Raw genomic sequence first — 21,001 nt, 5'->3', positions numbered from 1 at the left:
TATGGATAGAAGAAACGACACGATGACCACTGACTAGACTTGAATAACGTGCGACTCAAGTGAAGCATTTATTTAACACAAGCTGGCCATTTAGTTGTTGTTGTTTTTTTTACATTTTGAAGTAGAAATATGTCTGCCCTTGAGAGGTTTATTGTGCTAGAGTTCATTCAGGCTAATTTGAGAGTTTCCTGAACCATTACCCCAATTCCATCAAATATCTCATGGAGAGGTGCCTTGCACATGAAGGCACATGTAGTTACAATCTTATTTTTCTCATCCACATGGGCTTCACTGACATTCTTGCAGATGTGCTTACAGCCCAACTCGGTGATGGCCTTGGCAGTGTCTGGGACATCGGGACACCTGAATACAAGAAAACACATCAACACACTCAATACAGCACTCTCATTAATGTTATGCATTTTCTCCTTCCTTCTTAGTGAGACGTTGAATGTTTTCTACATACTATTTACAAAGAAATATCAGACTATCACAGCACTTTCTTGGTGTAAACATACTTCCAATTTAGCATGATAATTCTATCACAACCTCACTAAAATTAAAATAACATTTCTTTGTAAAACTAATAGAAAATGTAAACAAAACATGAGTAGTAAACATTGTAGTGAATAAAAGTGCATTTATATATAAATCAACTAAATTTAATTTATTATATATCCTGTAAATTCATAGAAAAAGTACATTTTGATGACTGTAAAATAATAGCTGGAGTACAAATGCATGTGCAATTTACACCTAAACTCCTAAGCTACGCATGTATCTGCAACCACAAAAGTCTTATATAATAAACACATTGGACATTTAACAGATACATTGTGAGATTGTTTTTGCATGATTGAATGAAACCTGCGTCGTCTTCAGCTTTGTATTTATATGTTGAATGTGTTAAATGTGTAGTAAATTACACCAAAAACATTTGAAGATTATCAAACGCTAAAATAGCACACTACACTTAATCTCATGTGCTATTAGGATATTTGGACGTACCTCTCATCCTTGTCATGGCCAACTGTTACTTCACAGCCAGGGAAAATCTTAGCTGCCAGCACTGGGGAGATACAACACAGGCCAATGGGCTTCTCCTCACTGTGGAAGGCCTGTAGCACTGCTTTCACCTGCTCATTGACCAAGCAGTCTTTGCCTTGTACTGCCCAGGTACACAGGTTCTTAGCAACTCCAAAGCCACCTACCAGGCAACAAATGAAAAGACAAATGTGCGAGGTTCTGGATTCATCACTGGTAGGCCTGCCACTGCAGCTGTTAAAGAAAAGGGGGTTGTAGCATTTCTAGGAATGCAGACTCATGGTCCACCGGGATCTGAGATCTTTGCGCTACCAAACAATAAGCAGAATAATAGAGCATTAGTAAAGACATACTGTGAATGTGGCTATTAAATAAGAGAAGAGGGGACCATAAAAAGGTTAAGAAAAAACGATGAGAGGAGTTGCAAAAAAGATGAGCGCACGAAGTTCTGACCTGGAAAGATCAAAGCATCGAGATCTTGTACACTGAGCTCGGATAAGTCTTGGATGTCGCCTCGGGCGAGCCGAGCGCTTTCCACAAGCACGTTCCTCCTGTCCTCTGTGGGAGCGCCTTTCACGTGATCTACCACGTGCATCTGATCGATATTGGGCGCAAATATTTTGACCTGCGAAAAATTAGACAAATGCAGGGATAGTGCGCAATTTATTCTACATTTACTTTTTGGCACAAAAGGTTTGAAGAAATAAGGCAACACGTGAAAGAGAAACGACACAAAGCCAATTCAGAAGTAGTGTAGGCAAATTAAACCGCTTCAGCGTACGAGTATTAAGTTCCATAACAGTCTGTGCTCGCACCGGTAAATGTCAGCATGAAATACAAGTTCGTCGTAGCTAACTAGCTACAACGCTGGATAGCTTTTTAGAATTGTCAAATTAATGCTTAACATACAGGACCAAATGTAGAGTTGCAAAATGCAAGAAACCTTTAAAAACATTACGACGAAGCTAAGCTAGCTATCTTAGTGCGTTCACCTAAAGGAAAGAACTTGACCTACACTCGCTCCTTGACGACTTAAATGAACCAGCGTTGCAGAAACCTCGTGGATCTCACTACCGTCCAAAACACCGCAGCCTGCTAAAACAACAGCCACGCGCTTACTCATTTTGTACAGTGCTAGCAATGACACACTTAATATACTGCGTACAACACCTAGCTACAGCCGTAAAGTTAAAACAATGCGGAGACTCACTAGCACCCCCAGTTGTTACGGTGGAGAATATACATCGTTAAAAGCGCTTGCCAAGGGACTCTTAATTTGAAAGGTGATGGCTTCCGTAAGTAACGGAGGACGCGTCCGAGAAATGGACCAGCGGAGTCACTAATACAGCATCGAGATTGGGCAATATTATCTACAGTATCTGCACAACGATCGCGCTAATACTCTTATTTAGAGACCTTTGAATATTTTAAGAGCATAGTGTCAGCTTCTCGATTTTTAATGTTTATTCAAAGTTTCCGTTACCTTTTACTTGGCAGGTCCCACTTAAAAGGCAATTAATGCTTAGATGAGGAATGCTCTATTTTATCTGTTGTTGAATAGATACTGAAAAATTTAAGTAACCTGACGTTTGAAAGGTGCTAATACCACTCGTCGACTTATACGTCCGCAGTATGGATTTTCCCAAGTGAAGGTGTCAAGGGAAAGTGAGCTAGGGTGTAAGAGGATTGAATTGGTTGACATACATTTGCCGTCTTTGAGGAAAGGCGACCTCAACAACAGAAGAGACGTTTGATTTATAGAAAAACAATATAGATAAATAAATAGAAATAGGTTTAAAAATATTTTTTTAGGATTCGGACGTAGGCCCGAAGGCTGTAGATAAGCTGAAGTGTCCTGCTTTGTATTTCAGCCTGCGACGTGTCGCTTGTTACACCTGGTAGGTCAACTCCGCCGTGATGGAGAGAGTATATTCAAAGCAACTCCTAGACTGACAGGTATGTACAACCACCCGTCGATTTACACCATTTATTTCAAGCATTTAGAGTGTCTCCTTTTGCTTGGTGGAGGTATGCCAGCCGCCACTCAGTTGTGAAAACGTGGTTAAATGGTAATTAATGTTGCCCTGGGGCAAAGGCTTTCAGCGAAGGTTTTGCGGTTCATTAGCTGTATTATGAAGCAGACGAGTCAGCGATCAGCTCGTCTGGCTTATCAGTTTGAGCCTGAAGAGATCATCTCCAGCATCGTTATGCTTTTTATTAGGAGGTGTTTCAATTCGTTAAACTGTAACTTTAATTATGAATGATCCGACCTCTGATCCTGTGGAAAACGTATCCGACCACTTTGCGTGTGGGGAGGTGAATGACGCTCTGGTACTTGTAACTAGTGTCGTTTCTCTTCATTTCGCAGGTATTTTGATGGCTGCGTCTGAGAGCCGCATAGCGGGAAGAGTGATTGTGTACTCCATGCCAGGATGCCCCCACTGCCTGCAGGCCAAATCTACACTTGGGTCTTTGGGTTTGCCAGTGTGGGACATAAATGTCGCTCATGATACCGCTCTCAGGGCCCGACTAAAGGAGCTGACCGGTAGCAGCACTGTACCACATATATTTTTTAACAACGTCTACGTGGGAAGAAATGAACACCTTCAGAACCTGGCAAGTGACATGTACAGATAATCTTCATCATGTTCGGAATATTTCCTATAAACTTTTTTCCAAACCAAATTACATGCATTTACATAGTTAAGGGGCCACTCTAATGTAAGTGAAATTGTGTAAAAACTGTTTCAAACATAGCATTGTAAATTGTTCGGTAATTTACAGTGATGTGTCAGTGGTGAAGGTACTTGACTTGTATTTGGAAGGTTGCTGGTTCAAGTCCCACCACTGCCAAGTTGCCACTGTTGGGCGCCTGAACAAGACCCTTATCCCTCAATTACTCAAGTTGCACTCAGTCATAATTGTAAGTTGCTTTGGATAAAAAGCATCAGATAAATGCCATAGATGTAAATATAAAATGTGTTCTTAGTCCCCTGAAGCACTTGAACGGCTGGTACATATGGTGAGGGAGGAGCCTGTGCCGTCAAATCCCTACCCGTTACCTGCAGGAACCAGCCCTGAGACTGAAGAGAGGGATGGAGGAGGTTTGTATGTTGTACATAAACTGCATGTTGCCTGTTTGAAGTAGCAATTATTTTGTAGTAGACTGAATTAGGAAATGCAGTGCAACTAACTCTTGGCAAGAGTTTTTGTATATTACTCTTTCTATTGTATATCACATGTTGGGTTTCCAAGTATGCTGTCTATGGTCATTCTCGTAGTGTGATGTCAAGAGCAAGAAAACCACTGTGTATCTGTCATCTATAGATACATTTTCACAACTCCACCAATTTTCTGCTACCATACATTTCCTGTCCATTTGAATATGTATCCTACTTTATTTCAATACATGATAGTTTCAAAACAATAGCTAAGAGATTTATTTCAAGTTTTACTTACTAAATCAAACAAATGCACCAATTTTTTTTGCATACACTTTGTTAATGTTGCTGGTGGTGTTTTGAATATCTTTAATAACTAATCTTGCAAGCTTCGCACACTACTTTGTCTGGATCTTTTCCCTTTCTTCCTGATAGAGCTGGTGTTTCTCAGTCAATTTTGTGGGTTGCTTTTCTCACATCCCTTTCCAGTTCAGTCCAAATTTTCTGTGAGATTTAGGTCAAGGCTTTGTGATTTCCACTGCTGTACTTTCACTTTAACTTTTAAGATATTTTGTCACAGCTTTGGAATGCTTAAGATCATTATCTAGGTGTGACCAAGTTTTAACTTTCTAGAGGTTGTCTGAAGGATTCTAGAGGTTGCCTCAGGGTTAATTGTGACACTAAGGTTTTTCACAGCTGTACCAGGTGCAGCTGATAGGCTTGCAACATTTACCATTAATTCAGACCATTTGTCTCTAGCAGCTTTAGGACCCAGAAGTAGGGGCTCTGTTTTACCCTGGAGGAAGTTGTCTGACATGCATGCTTTTATGCTTTTTTCCACAGTCTTATTAAGTTTAAGTTTATTGTTTGGATTGCTCTATACGCCCTTCACACCCTCTCCATTTCACTGCATGTGGTCCTCTCAGCCTGCATGTGTTTGCAATCTGCATGTGAGTAGACACTTTTAAGATTGGCATTTATATTGTTGCGTTCTCTGGGTGTACAACATCATGCACTGTTTTCAGTAATGGCCAGTAAATCAAGGTATTAAGGCCAGATGCAGTAATTCAAATGTATTCCTACTATTGAATTCAATACATTGGGTGCACTTTTTGGTATTTATTGTAATTGACTGTATTCAGAAAGTGATGTAAGATAAGTTGGACAGAACACGGGGTATTTATTAGTGATTTACATGATTGTGATGTTCATTGATGTTGGCCCACACAGCTTTTGAAGTATCTGAGGCCCTGCGGAATCTGATCCTGAAACTGTACTCTCACCACCTTTCTACTGATGGCAAGGTACTGTCTTACCCAGTACATTAAGGCCAGACCTCGACAGAGCAAACAGACGAGCTCACTGTCACACAGACTTTGTTCAAGTGGGTTTGGTGGATCGGGGGTGGATGATTTCTCTGCGTGATACACATATGAGATCGTTGTCTTTTCTCCTTCCCCCTCGGTGCAGTCAGTGGATTATAGAGCCATGTCTAAGAGTCCATGGCTCGAGCGTTATTGTGAGTGGACTCTGCAGCTGCAGCAGGCAAAGCTGCTATCTCTGAGCCGAGAGGAGAAGCTGGCCTTCTTCATCAATGTCTACAATGCCCTGGTGATCCATGGGAACTTGCGTCTCAGCTTCCCTAAGACCATGTGGCAGAGGTACCGGGTAAGTCAAGACACCCAAATGGACACGTGTGAAAATCTTTTCTCAGAGGTTGGCTTTGTTTAAGTTGAGCTGCAGTTCTTACTTGAAGGCTTATACCTGTGAACAGGAAATAGGAGTTAAATAAATAAAATTGCACTCATGTTCCAGTTTTTCAACTATGTGAGCTACCTGATTGGAGGAGAGGTGTTCACACTACAGGATATCGAGAATGGTGTGTTGCGAGGTAACAGGAAAGGGGTGACGCAGCTTCTGAAGCCCTTCTCAAATAATGACCCTCGACTGCAGGTGACGTCCATATAAATCTGCTTTATACTGCTTACACTGTAATCTTATTGTCGCATATACTTAGAACCCAACTATAGATTTGTTTATGGGAACGGTCACAATTCTGTACTTGGAAAAAGCAAGAAAAGTCTTTATAGCACTAATGCCTATACAGTCAATTTCTCAAAATGTCTGCCAGCCTTACTTCGTTGTCCTATGTTTATCAGTAACCACTTCTTCATGAGCAATGTCTTGTTTGATAAATATTTCATATTCAACACTATTGTAGACTAACAGATTCTGCATGAATGGATTCTGCATTGTGTGCCAATTAGCTGATACTGCTCTTCTGGTTTTGCATTCATTATGATCTTTTCTTATGTTGTTATCTCTTTGGATGTCATGCCTCAGTGGTGAGAAGCAGCACAATATGCTTTTTTAAATCTTACATAAATTAGCTAACAGGGAGTTAATGTGATGATGATTTAAGACAAAGCTTCATTGTCCCTTGAGGACTGTTTCATGCAGACTTTTCCACTCTCGCACAGTGAGTAAGGTGTGATGCTCGGTAGTTGAATTTATTGCTCAGTAGTTCTAAAAACCAAGAGGGGGTTTATTTTCAAGGGCCAGAACTGAGTATCAAGTGTTCAAAGTACAAGCTTATGAATTATAATATGTGTTGGTTAAAATGCACTGAAGCCATACACACAGAAGAATGTTCCCAGAGAACTCTGCAGTGACCTTTACTTTTCACAAAAGGTGTAAATAATGAATGAAATTTGTACCTTTTTGGAGAGGCAGTGGTGCCCACGTGAACTAGCCCTGTGTTTTCTGACACCTCATTAGGTTGCCCTTCCTGAAGTGGAGCCTTTGATTCACTTTGCACTGAACCATGGTGTGAAGGGCTGCCCTCCAATTAAAGTCTACAGTCCACAGGTGAACCGCACGCTTGTTTTTGAGCTTGGTTCATCATTTACTGCACAGACTCTGGGATTTTGGATATTTGAGCACAGACGTCTCTCAGCAGGACATCAAAGGTCAGCTTCACAGTGCTGCGGAGGCTTTTCTGGAGAGCAGTGAGGGCTGTGTGGTGGACTATGTGAAAAGAGAAGTGAAGCTGAGCCAAATCTTTAAGTGGTACAAGGTGGACTTCGGTGGTGCGGATGAAAAGGTAACCTGGCTCAAACACCCGAGTCAGTGTTCTTCCCTCACTTTTATAAAATTTTCTTTTTAATTGAAACTCCATAGCCTTCCATTATTAGATCTGTTGATGCATTTCTGATCTGTAAGTACTCTATAGGTGCGTGTTTTAATGATGTTCTCTCTCACAGCTGCTGAACTGGGTTGTAGACCACATGGGGGAGTCAGAGAAGAAGTCACGACTCAAAATCCTTCTATCTGCAGGAAACGTCAAAGTGAGCTACTTGCTTTATGACTGGTCCACAAACAGCACAGACTAAACAAAGGTCCAACCGTCACTTAAACATTTTAGGGCTTTGACCTGGACTGCACAGTCTCTGGTAGGTTAACATTTCCTTTAGCAAACAGATCAGAGCAGTGATGTTCTCTAATAAAACTGCAGCCAGTTTTGCTGTTAATCCTAGAGTAAAAACTAATAAACACAAAATGACATTCTTTCCAAGGAGATAACTATGCATATAGATTCCTATAAATAGTTATTCCACACTTGAAAGGGCAAGTTGAATTTGTGATCTTAGCCAATAGTATTTTCAGATGTTTTTTCTACCAGCAGTTTTCCTAGTAATGATACTGGGTTTTGCACTTCTATTATAAAATATTATATTTAATTGTCACGGAGTGATTGCAACAGTATTTGGGCAGAGAATTTAATCTATTTCTGTACATTATCACATTTTATTTTTATTTATTTAAAAATTCATGCATATTTAAATATTGCTATGCAAACCATATTTTTACCTCCTGGAAGACACTGATGTCTACTGGAGTCATTATGACTAGACTCATTTAGCTACCCATACTCACAGGTGATCCAAACGGTTCTATATTTACAATGTCAACAACACAGTTTACATAGCATCATAGTATATTATCTGTCCTAATGGCTTGCTAGCTGACTAGATACTACTGATGGAAGTCATGATTTCATAATCTTCGCTGTTAAAAAGCATGTATCGAGAGACGTGTTGCATGTATTATGCAAAAGGCTGGAATGAGAGCACAAGGTAGATAGTAGCATATTGACTCTGGTTCAGCCAGTGCCACATTCTAGTCACCCATGGACCACATTATACTAAGTTCAGGAAAATAAGGTAATTCACTCTGCACTGTAAGCATTTTATGGACTTAAAAAAACAATGCATAACATTTATTTGGTGCAGTAAATGGGGGCAGTGATAGCAGGTGAACTCTTTCATAAACTAGTATTGCACTTATTCTACTGCATGAACCCAATTTATATTATTCTTGAGCAATATTGTGTCATGAATAAATGAGTTTGCAAAATCTAAAAATAAAGCATGCGTGCAAAATCTGCTCTGTCCATTTTACATTTTCAGTATTTGTTAGAACTCTTATCCAAAGCAACTTATGTTTATCAGTATGACAGTATTTTTAGCACCCAGCTGTGTGCTCTACCAGGAGAGCTTCAATTAAATGGTCACTCACCCTTTTCTCATCCCTTTGTTCATTTGTGGCTTATCTCAAGTGTCAATCAAGCAAAATTCTCTATAAATCATAGCTGTTTGTCTATAAAAATTTTAACCTTTTATAACAAATTTTTGTGGGTCCTTTAGATACATTGCAGTTCTTGTTATATACATGTGAGGTCACTGTTGAACTCTGAACACCGTTGAACATTTACATTTATGGCATTTAGCACAAACTCTCATCCAAAGCAACAAACAGGTTTTAATTGTCTACTATTTTGAGGAAGTAAAATATGATTTTTGTTGAATGAAATTAATCCAGGGTCCTGGTACCCACTGGAAAATCATTTTGCACACATTCAATGAACATCCTGTTCCAGAGACGTGTGTGTGTGTGTGTGTGTGTGTGTGTGTGTGTGTGTGTGTGTGTGTGTGTGTGTGTGTGTGTGTTTTCCCCTCATAGACCAATGCAATGAGAATAGGAATGTACAGAATAATTGCATAACAAATGAACTGAGTCATTCTGTGAATATGCATCAGCAATAATTACTGATCCTAAATAGTGATAGAGATTTCCTTGCAACTCAAAGAAGTTAGAAATTGATTATTTAATGAAAACGAGCCATTATTTATCAATTAAACTCTTTAGATTTGCTTTGGTGCAAATGGTAGAATGTAGAATATTATTGGTCTGTATAAACTGCAGTGTCTGAGGCAACAAATTAATTATGCATATTTTGTTCAGATGAAAAATGAACACTGACTGTTTATTGTCTAGACTTTCTTCATGAACATTAAATAATAATTTTCTCTCAAATACAGACTAACTTGACACATTTCTATACTGCTTATTATTTAATTAAATTATTTTCATACACAATCATTACAAGTATGTTTGGAGGATGTCAGCCAGTTATGTCAATATATTTTTACATGGTATATATGTACACACTTACATATATACATGGTATATATGTACATATTTATACAGAGGTATTAGTGCTAGCATAAAAAGTGAAATCCTTAAAATATTCACCTACCATCATTTTCTTTCTTTCATTTTTAGTCTTCACATCAGTTTTTCTACTTATAATGAATGCAGTATCATTCCTCTTTCCACATTAGTAATAATTACAGCACTTGACCAGCTTTTGAAAGGCCTTCTTGAAATCCTCGTTAAAGATCGTGTAAATGAGGGGGTTGATAAGAGAGTTGAGGTATCCTAGCCAAGTCAGAAAGTTTGCCATCTCACTTGAGGGGCTACAGGAGGAGCAGGTGTTAACGATCACTTCCTGAATGAAAAAGGGCAACCAGCAAATGACGAATGCCCCGAGGATAAGGCCTAAGGTCGTGGCTGCCTTCCTCTCCCGTGTGCCCGAGATACGCTGTCTCTGGAGTGACCTCTCCCTGTGCGGCTGGACATTCGGACTCTGTGCAGAGAGGCGCACCCGGTCACCCTCCGTGGAGGGTTCGGACACAGACTTCTCTGGTGGACTGAGGGTTTCCAGGCTCTGCTGTTCCCTGTCAGAGCTCTTAGGGATCGTGTGTCCGTTCATCTCAGCCTTACTCAGGTGGCTGACCCCTCTTTTGTGGTAAAGGATTTTAGCAGCACGGTATATCTTATAGTAAAGGATAAGGATGAGTATAAGGGGAATGTAGAAGGCCCCGAAGGTGGAGTACAGTGTGAAAGCAATGTGCTCATGTTTGATGAAGCACTGGTCCTCTGCGTTTATTTTGTGATGTCTCCAGAGTAGAGGAGGGATGGAGATGAGTATGGACAGCAGCCACACCACACTGATCATGATGGCGGCTCGGAATGACGTCCTCTTCCTGGAGTACTCCACAGCGTCCGTGATGGCACGGTATCGGTCCACGGCGATGGCAGCCAGGTGCAGGATGGAGCATGTGCAGCAGGTGACATCCACACTGAGCCAGATGCTGCACATCACCTGGCCCATGACCCATGTCTCCTTCACAATATATACGATGCTGAAGGGCATGACCAAAATGGCCACCAGCAGGTCTGTCACTGCCAGGGAGCAAATGAGGTAGTTGGCAGGGTGGTGCAGCTTGCGAGTGACAATGATAGCGGTGATGACCAAAGAGTTGATGGCGGTGGTCAGTACAGCCAGCACAGACAGAGTGACGGAGAGGAGGATCATGCCCAGTGAGCTTCTGCCCGGCCCATCTGCACGGCTCTCCCGGTCTGTGCAGTTTAAATCCATTCCTGGGACAGAACACAGTGGGCAGAGTGCAGGAGAGAAAATCTTTGTAAAACCTTAACACGAAGACAATTTAGTATCCTTAATGAATGAACTTTTACCAATGCAACATTTAAAACCAGAATGCTATGGGGTCATTTTGATGTCTATCGCACAACTCCAATAAAACAGAAATCCTACAGGGTCCTATTCCTTGACTTTTCATAAAATAATGTTTTATATTTCATGAGTGTTAACAGTCATAGAAATCAAATCTAAAATTGGGTAAAAAATTGTAAAAACAGGTAATCATTTACAAAGAAGTTGTTTAGAAGTGCTGTGTGCATATAATGGCAAGATGTGTGTTTTGCCATTTTTATTTAGACTCTATTTCTCAGTTGTAACGTAGAGATCATCACAACTGTCGTCATTACTGGGGCTATAGTGGATCAAAAAAGGAGAAGGTTCTTCAACAAGGGATACTTTGTCAAAAATCGAAGAGCAATATAAGCACACAAAAGGCTGTCTTGACAAGATGGCAAACACATAAAAAGACGGTGAGACGTGGCTATGAAAATACAGGTGGAAAACAGAGGCAGGGAATACAATCACAAGAGGGGGCGGAGACAACATGAAAACAAAGACAGATGGTGCAGGTGCCATGGGAACAAGAGGGGTGAACCGTATGGTGAACTGAATCAACATACTGTGCAGAGAATTACAGGTTTTGATAATTTTATGCATTATTGTATTGACAAATAACAGGAAGAAATATATTCTGACTATTATGTCTTTGGTTTTATGTGCAGACTGGCAAAGCGAGGTTTCAAAACATGATGAAGCACATATTAAGAATGATCATGAAAAAGAATTGTGTATAATGTGAGGAATTGGTTGCATTTTAGGTCCCAATAATTTTTAAATTTACCACTGGTATTTATTAGCAAATCAATTAGCACATAAAAAGGCTATACTAAGCTACTACAAATAGTGTAAATATAACTGACAAAATAGCGTAATATTTCACCTGGACTTAATTGTGGTCTTCAAATTTGTAATAGTAAAACACCATATGTGTGAGGTCAAAATGACCACCCGTTGGCTCTAGTGTTGACAACACTATGAAACCCAGCAAAACAGAAATAAAAAAGCCCAGACATGTCCCACCAAGGATCTATACACTGGGTCTTATTGCCCTGGGTGCAATACATGACAAAACTTCATTGGGTTACTCCCACTGTAATTAGCTCAAGATATTTCCATTTGTTTAGTAACTGAACATGAATTTAAGCAGTGGTGTAGGTTTGAGCTGCTGTCATTGGTATGAATGCTATTACTGTTGGGTTTATTTTTATCAGGACTGTGTACCATATGCGCATCATTAGGGTGAACCGATTCACTTACTTCCACATTTGTGAGGTGCATGTTCATAACACCCAACCCCGCCCCCCCACCCCCACCCCAATGACCTTTATGGACATGATGTGCACTCATCTTGAACATGTCCCTGTATTGGCCTTGTCTGGCTGGTCATCTCTGTGTTGCAGAGCTCTGTGACAGTGGGCTCGTGTACGAGCTGCTGTGCCCATTCATTTTCAACTTGACATGTGACTGTACCTGAAATTCGTTCATTTGCTTCAGTTAGCACGTGTCACCGGAACGACGCATCATTGTGCTTTCGTGCTGATGGAAATCGTGCATGGCGATATGTGCCATCGCCTGCCAAAAGGTCAGGGGTGTAGAGCGTGAATCAAGCGCTGGTGTTGGGAAGGTCAGGGTGGGACTGTGCTGCTAAGGACAGCACTCGGGGGCCTACAGTAAAATGACTGCAAAAGAAAGGGAGCGGATGCGTTCAGGTTAGTTGGAGCTTTGCAGTTTCATCATTCACATAACCAGATGCAACAAATCATAGGACACCCTGTCACTGCACAGCCTGTCCACTGTAACATACAAGAATCACTCCCTCAATCAACTGCAGGAAACTGTTCCAAGAAAAACAAAAGCGCTGCATGGTTTTCCAAACTGCCATGTATGAAGAAGGCTGGCAGCTGCTCTGCTCTGATGCTGGACATACATCCTGTAGTGATGTAAAAGAACTGTGTATACTTGCCTAATCCACATTCTGTGGAGATGTACAGGAGCTACATATACCTGCCTCATCATTCTTTGTGTCCAGTACCTTTTACACCAGATCCTACTCCCAGTATATATATCTTTAGAAGCACAGCCTGTTTCTTCTCCATGTACCAAACTGCCACAGCATTGTCATGGTTCAAAGATTTTACATTTTTTCAAAAGAAATCATAGAATTGGCCCAAGTGAAATTTCTTCACACCATAGAGTTAGCTTCTTGGCCAGGGATGTGTGTACTTTTGGGATCATTATCCTGCAGCTTCACTCCCCAACAAACTACATTTCACCTCACGCCAGCTGTTTGGATCTTATACACCTTTTCCTCCAGGCAGTAAATTTAGTGGCTGAAGGTCTGATCAGTCTCTGCCTCCTCTACCTTTTTCAAGCAGGAATGATCTGAGCAGGGTAGGACTCACCCTACATGAAAACAATGCTTTGCAGAGATTTTTTGCTTGTCATGTGAGTTTCAGCCAGTCCCCACCAGGGGTGTATCCACTAACAAATTGTTTCATCAAAGTTTGGCCTGGTGTCCTTGAACATACCACCTCGATCAGATAACATTCCTACTGCTCTCGGCTTTTGAAGTGTGTGAGCTGCAGAACTGGGCTTCACAATGTGTAAATTTATATTTTTGCCCTAAACCTCAGTTTACTGAAAGAATGAAAAAGGTCACAACTCAAGGGAATTCATCATCCAAACTTTTTTTTTTTTTTTCTAAATTAACCCCATGCCCTGGAAAAGTTAGGATCTTACAGTTTCACAAATTAAGAGAAATTTCTCTCCAATGCTTATGCATATCTACATGTTTATTAAAGAGAACTAACATTTAATATATTTACTAAATTTAAATGTATTTTTAAAACATATCAATATCAAGGAGCATAGAAAACATCTAGATCCAATTTATACCTTGCCTGTTCATACCCTCATAATGCATTGAGCAAAATACCAGCACAATACTTTAGTAATTGCCTATCTCCAGAAGGAGTTCTCCTGCCAGTCGATTGTGAGTGACCTGACTACAAATGATGTGCAAAGTATTTTCAGCTGTGAACTGCAAGGTACAAAGAACAGCATCTTGGAGGTAGAGCTCCAACCAGGGAGAGGGTAGAGGAGGTAACATCATCATAAGATCATTGCTGTGAAGCCCACCATGCTTATGAATGCACCTCTGCCAGTTTTAAGGAATGGTTGTCATAGCAATGGCTTTTTGTTTGTACGTAGTATAAGGAATGAGATATTAAGGCTGATCAGCTTACTACTACCAAGTCAAATCAAAAGCAGGTTCCTGTAGAACAACCATTTTAAACGAACACAGGCCCTTCAGAATGTGGGGTTCTTTAAAAGTGGCAGTTCTTATTCATCTTAATGGCTCACAGATACATAAAAATGATTATAAGGGTAACATTATAAGGTTACCCTTAAAAGCCAGAATGTTTCACAAATGTTTGGACATTTGTAAATATAACCAGCCTCTTTAAAATAAAATGTTTTAAAATATGTAAAAAATAAATATGTTAAAAAAAATAAATAAATCAACAATAGTGGGAGATAAGCAATATTAAAAAAATAAGACATATGTCTACAGTAGCAGTACTCTCTGAGACAGGCTTTGTGCTTTATAGTATCAATATTACGCTCGGGCCATTCAGGTGCTTTCAGCAGTAAACATTTACAGCTAAATTGAACTTTTGTATAGAATACATACTAAGGATAGAACATGAGGGTGAGCTTTGTAGATGTTTTAAATAATCAGTTATTCCATGTTTTTATTTCCTTTCATGCAAATTCTTTGCAAGAGCAGCTTGCTAGCTCACTAATAGAAATGTATGTTTCACTAAAAGCTGTATTGTCTTGTATCTGTCAGATGCAGACAGGGGAGGCAATACTCACCATGCTCTCTGTGCACCCTAACCCTAACCCTAAACCTAACCCTCACCCTCACCCTAACCCTCACCCTCACCCTCACCCTCACCCTCACCCAAACCCTAACCCTCACACTAACCCTCACCCTCACCCTCACTCTAACCCTAACCCTAACCCTAACACCCAGCATGCAGAACACACAAGGGGTCCTTTCAAGGCTTTGAAACTATTACTGTCTAAACAAATGTAATATTGAGCTCAGTGGATGAACTACAAATATTCAAGCAGAGAAATCCATTAAACTACATTATATAATGTTAAGGTCTGACTTTCCAAAAGTAAAATATATCCAATGATAATGCAAGCAATGGAAAACTAAATTACCATTAACTTATATTTTAATTGGAACTAACCTTACACCGACCTCCGCTAAATTTTCAGCTTAATAAAAAGCTAAATGTCTAAATTTGCCAGCTGTTAACATTTGCTGGAGGTAACCTCAATCCAGCTCTTCTAATGTCTTATACGTTTAACACGTTGAGAGTACGTTTAACATTGAGAGCTCACGCGGAACCAAGAGTCTCCAGCGACAGAAATTCACTGTTTCACCTCCCACTTCTATCACATTGTCAGTTTTTATGCAGTTCCTCTCCATATTATCCATATCACTGGTGGATTTAATAGTCTTATTTCTGAAATATTTCTGTTTTTACAAAACAGGTTTACAGTATTCCTTCACAACATTGACTGTGTTAGAATTAGTATATGGTTGTCAAAATGTAATTTAACAAAGTAAGAAAACCATAAATAAGATCAGATATTTTTATTAGACAACTGCAGACATTGTTCATGTAATGCACTATGTGTTACTCATTGTTTTGACCTGGTTCGGAGGTTGTTTATGAAGGATTTTAGACATCCAGGTCACCAAAATGCCTAGTAGTCGTCAAGGCGACTAGCCTTGTGCTGTAATCTTGAAGGCATTTCGCCACTCATCTGAGGGGCTTCATCAGTGCAGCTGAGTGGTAGGAAATTGCCTGACATCTAAATCTTTGTGGGAGTTTCACAATTCTGACGCCATGAAACTCATCAAGCACCCAGAGCTTACATACCACGATTTTCACCACCATTCGCAGTTAGTTTGGGAAAGAGTGGTTCCTTGAAAAAGCTTTCCTTATTTTTAGAATGTGACTAGTCTGCCAAGTAATCATGCAAAAACATATGCAAATCTCAAAATACCGAATAACCAGGTGTGACTGTTTCAGGTGCAAATACAGTTGGAACTGTGGTAGCTGTTCACTCAATTAGGGCTCAGGTTGGTATGCCTGAGTAAACCTGAAGGTACTTCAATTACAGCTGGAGTGGAGCCAATGAATATGTGTTTGATAGATCTATTTCAAACCAAGTGCTTAATACACACTTCCTTGCCACAGCGGATGCTAATAACATTGTAACAACAGATCATTTAGTGACATTTTTTGGCAACACTTTTATATATTGTAAATAATACCAGTAAGACATTTGTAGTTTCAACATGCTGAAGCATGAATAAGTAGGAAATTGATGCAGAAATCAAAAAAAAGCAAATGAATGGAATCCTTGGAAGGGAACTGGGCTATAAAACTGAGTACATGCATGTTCTTAATAAAGAGTGCAATGCTATAAATCCAAGAGCTTTAATATAACAGCTGATATCACAGCTGAAATTAAGACCACATACTAAAAACAGCACACCACTGTAGTGGTGCAGTATGCCAAAGTCCACAGCATTAAGATTCTCCAGCCTGTGCAGGGATGATGAGAAGATCTGCCTGTGAGACGGGAAAGCCACAAAATGTCTAAAATCCTTCATAAACAACCTCCTCTGAACCAGGTCAAAACAATGAGTAACACGTAGTGCATAACATGAGCACTGCTTGCAGTTGTCTAACAAAAATATCTTCGCTTATTTATGGTTTTCTTACTGTGTTAAATTACATTTTGACAACCATATACTAATTCTAATACAGTCAATGTTGTGAAGGAATACTGTAAACCTGTTTTGTAAAAACAGAAATATTTCAGAAATAAGATTTCTCCATCACGCTATGCACGGTGCACGTCTGTTCTGCCAGTCATTCAGGATAGGGCTCACGCTCAGAACGCTTTCAGCTGAATGATGTTTGATGAAGTTCTTTAGCTAGAAATGAACATTGCATTAAATGAAAGAGGCTCTGTGATTTGGCCAGTGTGGCTGAATTAGGCTTACTGGGTCTTCTGTGTAGCACATATTGCAAATATATGAAGTAAAATATAACATAAGAGGAGAACAATCTAGAGTTCTTGTCTGTTAAGGTAACAGTTATGTTTATATTATCTTACTCAATGTATTTAACCTATGAGACAGGTTGAGATGAGTCACACCTTTTCTCAATGCAATTAACCTGCCAGGATATGATTGGAAACTGTGCATTATTGCTAAAAACATAGCAATATTGTAGCATTGTAGTATTGTACTTCCCCCTTTTATGGGAAGATGTGCATTATGTTTCATAAGTTGCATGGCTCTGGGAGTGTAGTGGTACAACAGGATATGAAATGGACCCATTTGCTTGATTCAGAGTGATGCAAAGTAGATACATTATATTTTCTGACCACTTCATATCAAAATTCGCTGTAAATAATCTGCTGGTTTTACCAATATTATTTCCTCTGTCTAAATAGGAGTGCATAGAATACATTTGGAAATGTATCCAACAAAAGCGTGTTCAGTTTATTAAGGTCTGAAGCGCAAAGATTAGTGTCCAAGATATCTCCAAGGAAAGAGTTGATTGATTTTAGACCTGAAAAATCAACAAGCTAGATGCACATAATAAACTAACCTAGATACACAGTGAGCCATATGGTATGTGGGTCAGCAATCCCTAATGATATCCAATTTTTAACTTGTGAGACATTTAGTGATAGCCTAGTTGTGGATTGATGCTATTTTGTATTTTTCTTGTTAAATAGATCTTTAGACAAACAAACAAACAATACCCTTGCTCCTTGCCTTAGTACTGATAACCACTTCATGTGAATAATTATCTGTAAGGAAAAATAACTTTTTGTTTGTGAAAATATTATATTGTATCATTTAGAAAGATGGTCATGACCAAATAATGTTGTTATATAACAAACCTACAGCACTCTCAAGTGCCTCTGCACATTATAATGGCTGGATTACAGTACTATTGTTTAGTAACCATGTTTTTTAGAATAGATATCATATGCATTATTGTATGTATGCTTCAATTATAACTGTAATTGAATGTAATAGTTGTATGCTGAAGTACACATAATCTATGTTATTGTGTCTGACTGTCATTTGTCCCTGACATGTTCGATGTAATCTAGCTCACAAATGTCTAAATCATTTACGTGGCATGCCAGGGTGATACAATACATAGGAATAATGTCACTCTGGCATGTCATGTAAACGACAGCTTACATCACAACCAAGTATCAGACACAACATCATAGATTATGTGTACCGCAATATACAAGTGCTTGATAACTATTCTATACATGTAATTCGGCCATTGATTATGTGGTATTCAGGGGCACTTGACAGTGCTGTAGGTTATATAACAATATAACAACAAGAATGTCAGAATGATATAATACTTAGGAGTCAGGGACATTATTAGAAGTGAGAAGATCCTTTGAACTCGCGAAGCAGTGATAAATTGTTATTAGGAATTTGCATAATATTTGCAATACGACAGTTCATACACTAATAAAGAAACGAATGTAAGTACCAAGTATGAGTGAAGTAGGGCCATATTACCAACAAAACATTAGCATAATGATAAAACTCATAATTAGGTAACCTTGTTTTGCTACACTTAAACCTACGAGGACAGGAGCTGTTCGGGTTGCCATACCATAATGAGAAATTATTTTAAATTTTAATCTAATATATTATTTTGGTTTGATTGACTTGTTTAAAATATTTGATTTCATTTACATATTTTATCGACATATCAAGTAACGAACGACGAAGCCATTTATATAGTGTAATTTACCTTTGTCATAGCCTAAATTGCATGTCTTCACTGTGCCGTGTAGGCTATTACATACCTCAGGAAAATTAAGAAAAATATACAACATATTGTCTTCAAGTAAGCTATCATGATTATGCAACAGCTTCCACCTTAGCGTCTTGTTTAGTTTACGTTTAATTTGATAGTTGCATACTTGGCTCCTGATTGCCCGGGCAAATGACCAGAGAGTAAGAAATCCCAGTCACAAGAGAAGGAGACGCGTTTGTCTTACTCACGCGCCTCTGTTGTGTATCATCGTGTGTTGTGTATCACGTGTGTTGCTGTCGTGCCTGTTCGAGGAGCAAGTTCAGGTCTTTCTAAGTTTATCTGTAGCGTAACAATTTATACATTGGCTTTAAACAAATATGATGAAATTTGTTCAACGGCTTGCCAGTTTTCATTGAACGTTTTCAAATGAAATAATAATGCAGCCAAAAGCAAATGCTCCTGATTTAAAGTACAATGTACAATAGAGTGCACGAAACTAAATAAACTAAATAAAATGGCATGAAAAAGAACATGAAATGAACACTGGCAAGTTACAAGACTGCTATGTACTGACCTTCCAGTTGTAGGAAGCATTTCAAAAACATTTTAATCATCTCGAGCTTTTATGTCACTTAATAAAAAATCTTTGGTTAGATGTCGATAATGAGCTGTTGTTTGTAGGGCATGATGTCAGAGATGAGCAACTACATCCTGCTTCCCATCACACAGCAACAAGTTCCGCTGACGGCACTTGGATGTAACTCAGTAAATGAGTAAACCAAGCAAAACCTAAGATTTACAGAAAACGACTTAATCTTAAAAAGATGTTCTATGCGTACGACGTAGCGGTGAATAACCTCGCGCCCATGCAACAATTTACAACGTGGGAAAAATCTTAGACCGATTTAACATGCTACTAGTGAAATTTAAAGCAGTGAGCCTAACATGATGTAAACTATTAAACGACTTTTAGCTTCTTGTGTGTGCGTTTACATGTAAAATGCATGCAAAAGCATGTAAAATGAAACTGCTATCTGTTTCCCAAAATATGAAATTCTTGCAAATATTGTCTGGAAAGACAAAGTAGCATAATTCAAAAACAAAACCAGCAAACCCGTATTTATATATCCCTTATTTAGAATGTGGAGCATTGTACAACATAAACTATACAATGTTAAAACTCCCGCTGAAAATTCTTCACAACCTAAAACCTACGCAATCATTGTTACACAGACAAACTACTCCAATAAATACTCACGTCTTTATGGTATAAACCAGTAGGTGCTCACTGGAATGCCCATGTGAGGATTAGGAATAATGAATTCGCTACCTTGCCACTGCGAAAGAGATGTGATCGCTCGAGCTGCCCAGGCGCGCGTGCAGCCAGTTGCTGCGCACGTAAGGATGTGCTTATGTGATCGTTTGTTGTCGAAATTTAGCTTTGCCTTGTGTTTGGTAAATGCCTAAATCCTAATCTTTTGATTATTTACGGAATAATCGAGATTACAATCACAATCTGTGTCGGACTTCACATCTCTGTGGAAAGTTCTCTCTCTCTCTCTCTCTCTCTCTCTCTCTCTCTCTCTCTCTCTCTCTCTCTCTCGCTCTCTTTCTCTCTCTCTCTCTGTCACTCATTCACACGCACGCACACACACGCACACACGGTGAAATAAGATTTTTATGAAGCTTGTTTGGATCATTTTAACGTGTTAAAATGTATATTTGTTAGCAAATATACAAGGCCTACTGCGGACTGAAAAAAAATAGATTATACTCATCACCCACGTTATTAGAGCAACTACCTTGTACATGAACCCCCTGGTTATTAGGCGAGTTTAATGGGTACACATAAGAGGCATTTTAGATGACCCAGACTTTTCTGTTGATGTGCAGATTCTGTCTGGCACCCTCAACCTCATTCATTAGATGTCCATTTCTAACCACAGGATCACTGCTGACTGGGTGGTGGGCCGTTCCCAACAAAG

The 21,001-nt window shown here is 39.3% G+C and overlaps 3 protein-coding genes across 4 annotated transcripts; 1 reads left to right on the top strand and 2 right to left on the bottom strand.

Moving 5' to 3' along the window:
- Window positions 1-34: 34 nt before the first annotated feature.
- On the bottom strand, window positions 35-2,248 carry zgc:162944 (glutamine amidotransferase-like class 1 domain-containing protein 3, mitochondrial). Its single transcript, XM_027009599.3, has 4 exons — window positions 2,060-2,248; window positions 1,498-1,669; window positions 1,009-1,207; window positions 35-363 (listed from the first exon to the last, which is right to left on the bottom strand). The coding sequence occupies exons 1-4, from the start codon at window positions 2,165-2,167 to the stop codon at window positions 168-170; spliced, it is 675 nt and encodes a 224-aa protein (XP_026865400.2). The 5' UTR covers window positions 2,168-2,248; the 3' UTR covers window positions 35-167.
- Window positions 2,249-2,340: 92 nt separating this feature from the next.
- zgc:152951 (uncharacterized) lies at window positions 2,341-8,650 on the top strand. Its single transcript, XM_027009593.3, has 9 exons — window positions 2,341-3,000; window positions 3,413-3,660; window positions 4,034-4,148; window positions 5,436-5,509; window positions 5,676-5,873; window positions 6,021-6,158; window positions 6,984-7,073; window positions 7,165-7,308; window positions 7,469-8,650. Exons 2-9 carry the CDS (start codon window positions 3,421-3,423, stop codon window positions 7,595-7,597), a joined length of 1,128 nt encoding a protein of 375 aa, XP_026865394.3. The 5' UTR covers window positions 2,341-3,000; window positions 3,413-3,420; the 3' UTR covers window positions 7,598-8,650.
- A 139-nt stretch (window positions 8,651-8,789) lies between these two features.
- htr1fa (5-hydroxytryptamine (serotonin) receptor 1Fa) lies at window positions 8,790-20,484 on the bottom strand. 2 transcript variants are annotated; one of them, XM_027009594.3, is made up of 3 exons: window positions 20,275-20,484; window positions 12,583-12,791; window positions 8,790-10,991 (listed from the first exon to the last, which is right to left on the bottom strand). In XM_027009594.3, the coding sequence occupies exon 3, from the start codon at window positions 10,987-10,989 to the stop codon at window positions 9,886-9,888; it is 1,104 nt and encodes a 367-aa protein (XP_026865395.1). In that variant the 5' UTR covers window positions 10,990-10,991; window positions 12,583-12,791; window positions 20,275-20,484; the 3' UTR covers window positions 8,790-9,885. The 2 variants fall into 2 exon arrangements, with proteins under 2 accessions (XP_026865395.1, XP_081569914.1); XM_081713788.1 differs by lacking the exon at window positions 20,275-20,484 and having other exon boundaries at window positions 12,583-12,816.
- Between the last annotated feature and the right edge of the window lie 517 nt (window positions 20,485-21,001).

This window comes from Electrophorus electricus, chromosome 4 (genome assembly GCF_041902795.1).
Source record: "Electrophorus electricus isolate QZ-2024a chromosome 4, ASM4190279v1, whole genome shotgun sequence".
In the NCBI taxonomy this organism is placed as follows: Eukaryota; Metazoa; Chordata; class Actinopteri; order Gymnotiformes; family Gymnotidae; genus Electrophorus; species Electrophorus electricus.
Note: the sequence above shows the minus strand (reverse complement) of the source record. Positions and strands in the feature narration are given on the sequence as shown.